At 48.2% G+C, this 3,306-nt stretch overlaps 1 protein-coding gene across 1 annotated transcript; it reads left to right on the forward strand.

The window, feature by feature from the left end:
- The first annotated feature begins 268 nt into the window (after positions 1-268).
- LOC310887836 (olfactory receptor 6E1-like) lies at positions 269-1,485 on the forward strand. The gene has a single exon (XM_083814014.1). The coding sequence runs from the start codon at positions 447-449 to the stop codon at positions 1,428-1,430; it is 984 nt and encodes a 327-aa protein (XP_083670140.1). The 5' UTR covers positions 269-446; the 3' UTR covers positions 1,431-1,485.
- The last annotated feature ends 1,821 nt before the right edge of the window (positions 1,486-3,306 follow it).

The raw sequence follows: 3,306 nt of genomic DNA on the forward strand, positions 1-3,306 counted from the left end.
CCCAGATGTTGCTAGTCCAAAAAGGCAAGTACTGAAGAGGAGAGAAAATAACCTTCAATGTATATTTTTGAACTGATTGTTTAGAATCTACATAATAGAAAATATTTGTACAGGAGATGAGATTTCCTTTTGAAACATTGGTAAGATGGATGTTTGCAATTGTTCTGAGTGGAATTTCCCAGGAATGGAGTACAATAGAGTAACAATCCATTCTCAGCCTTGTGTTTTTGTAGCAAGAATCATTTGTGGCTGATGGACAAAGGTGGAAAGAAGACGAGAACTTCTCTGAGGACTCTACCAGATATGTGAAACAGAAAAGCCAGGGTGTGAGGAATGTCCAAAGGAATCTGTGTGTGTGTTGTACAGGAAGCCTGCAAGCAAGGAAAGAGAGAAGGAAGGAGATAGCCTTCTGTCCAGACCATGAAATTATTTTACTTGGTTTTGCCATGTTCCTGCCTCAGCAGGATAAATGGAAATTGGGCATGGGAACAGGCAATGGAACTGTCATTTCTGAATTCATCCTCTCAGGCTTCTCAGGGCTTGATCAAAGGCTACAGCTATTTCTCTGCCTGCTCCTCCTACTCATGTACCTGACAACGGTGATGGGGAACGCAGCCATCATTTTCCTGGTGTGTGTGGATAACCGCCTGCAAACCCCCATGTACTTTTTCATTGGCAATCTGGCATTCCTGGAAATCTGGTTTACGTCCTCCACAAGCACCAAACTGTTGGTGATTCTGAGCTCTGGCAGGAGAACAATCTCAGTAGGTGGCTGCTTTGCCCAGTCCTCTTTCTATTTTGCCCTGGGTGCTGCAGAGTTTGCTCTCCTTGTTGTCATGTCCTTTGACCGTTACGTTGCCATCTGCCAGCCTTTGCGCTATGCTGCCATCATGAAGCATCAGCTCTGCATCCACCTGGTTGCTGCTGTTTGGGTCACGGGCTTCATGTTCTTGAGTTACCGCCTGGTGCTGCTCTCAAAGCTCACTTTCTGTGGTTTGAACAAGATTGAGCATTTTTTTTGTGACAACACCCCCTTATTCCAACTTTCCTGCTCTGACAACAGCCTGCTTTGGAAAACAGACTCCGTTTTCTTATTGTTTATCGTGCTGTCTTCCTTGTGTTTAACTCTGGCATCTTACACAAGCATCTTTTTCTGTATTCTACAAATGCCAGCGGCCTCTGGGAGGAAAAAAGCTTTTGCTACATGTTCTTCCCATCTCACCACCTTGGCCATTGCCTATGGAAGCTGCATTGCTCTCTACGCACATCCCTCAGGACATGTTTCTTTGGAGACCAACAGCATTGTAGCTTTGCTGAACACTGTCCTGTACCCATTCTTAAACCCATTCATCTACAGTCTTAGAAACAAGGCCGTGATGCTGGCCCTGAAGGAAGCCATGGCCCGTGCAACAGCACAGCTTTTCCCCTAATCGTGATGCATTTCTGAAGAGCAATATAAGTTCTCTGCTGTCATATCTTATGTAATACCACCTCCATATGTATGTGACCTCCACAAGTAGATGCCTCTGGAGGTTTATGATCCTTCTGGATTGTGTTAGGCTGTTTGATAAGAAGTGCATCTGCACGCAAAAGGAAGGCCCAGGGAAGCGGTGGCAGGATGAGTAATTCAGTTCATGCCCTGCCCTGGCTGCTCCCAGGCCCAGCACAGGAGAGCCCCCAGCTCAACAACAGCCCATCTCCATGAGCCCAGAAGAGCACAAAGCACGATGGCAGGTGGGAACCCAAGTCACAGGCTCCTGCGGAACCAAGATCTTGTCCCAGCTCCTTCTAAGACTGCCTTGGGTGGACCACCACCCTGGTGTCCAGGCAGGAAACCCATGAAGATGAGTCACTGGCAGCAGCTCTCTGCATCACAATATACAAAGGGGGTTGCTGCCAAGGGCTGTAGGGACACATGGTGTGTGTACCTGGGGCTGAGTGCAGCAACTGGACTAGAACCAGGGTGTCAGAGGGCCTGTTCAGATGCCCTCAAGTGGAGAGAATGGGAGCCAGGGACATGTCCTGGGGAGGCTGAGTGTCTGAGCCAAGCTGCTGGAGGGATCCACCTTGCACACACACACAAACATGCACGCACACAAACAACCACTTTACATTTTCCACTAACGGGTCTCTGTCCTGCTCAGCTGGAGAGGCTTGTGTGTGTGCCTCCCAGGAGTACACACTCTGCCTTGCTCAGGTTGAACCCAGGACATGGAGCTGCAGCAGCTTCAGCTCTCTCAGGCTGCCAGAGTGTGTGCCTGCTGGGCACAAAACCATCTCTGTATATGACATAGGTGCAGCAAGGCTGAAAGGAGCAGAAAGACAAAAGGGCAGGAGAAAACTGACTGAAGTACACATTATTGCCAACACAGGTGAGATCTTCTACAGCCAAAAAATAGATTAAGAGGAAAACGTACTAAGAAACGAGAGAACCTGAATATTGAAGTGGAAGAGATCTGATCCATGAAAACAAAGGTTACTAATGTCAACTGTCCTGCTGTAGAGGTCAAACCCAGGATGCTGAGAAACAGATAGGAGCCCATCTTCCCTGCATAGCTTTTGGAAAAGTACGCTAAAGGTATAATAAATGGGATCTCCTGTACAGGTCCTTTGATTGTATTTTGTTTTAAGGCGAAACTGGTTTTCAGAAGGATGTGGATTATTCTCTTTGTTTTCTCAAAATCTTCTGCTGCTCAGTCACCCCACACTATGTTGTCATCAATATAGTGCAGGTATTCGGGAGCTTCCCCCTGCTCAGTGCAGTCTGGATCAGTCCATGGCGAATGGTAGGGCTGTGTTTCCACCCCTGGAACAGTCAATTGCAGGTGGACTGGACAGCCCTTCAAGGGAAAGCAAGCTGTGGTCTGCACACTGCTACCAAAGGGATGGAGAAAAACACATCAGTGATATTAGTTGTGGCATACCGCTTGGCTGCCTTTGACTCTAGTTCATATTGAAGTTCTACCATGTCCAGCACTGCAGCACTCAGCAGTGGCATGACTTCCTTCAGGTCACGATAGTCCACTGGCCAATGGGACTATTAAAGGGTGAGCGAGTCTTGCTGTTCACCCCTTGGCTCTCCACTTGATGAACCAGCTCATGGATGGGAATCGGGGAGTCTCAGTTAGTGTGATACTGCCTCAGGTGCACCACTGGGGTAGCCATCAGCACCTGCTGTTCTTCAGCCCTCAGCAACCCCACAACAGAAGGGTCCCATGAGAGACCGGGTCAAGGCAGACAGCTGTTTAATGTCCACACTACACTTTGCACCAGTGCCCACTACAGTCTTATACACCTGTGTGTCTG

The sequence above is a fragment of the Anser anser genome (genome assembly GCF_964211835.1).
Source record: "Anser anser genome assembly, chromosome: 29".
NCBI lineage: Eukaryota > Metazoa > Chordata > Aves > Anseriformes > Anatidae > Anser > Anser anser.

Bases quoted from the DNA above. Each gene is read 5' to 3' on its own strand.
- LOC310887836 (XM_083814014.1), top strand. From the start codon at position 447: ATGTTCCTGCCTCAGCAGGATAAATGGAAATTGGGCATGGGAACAGGC.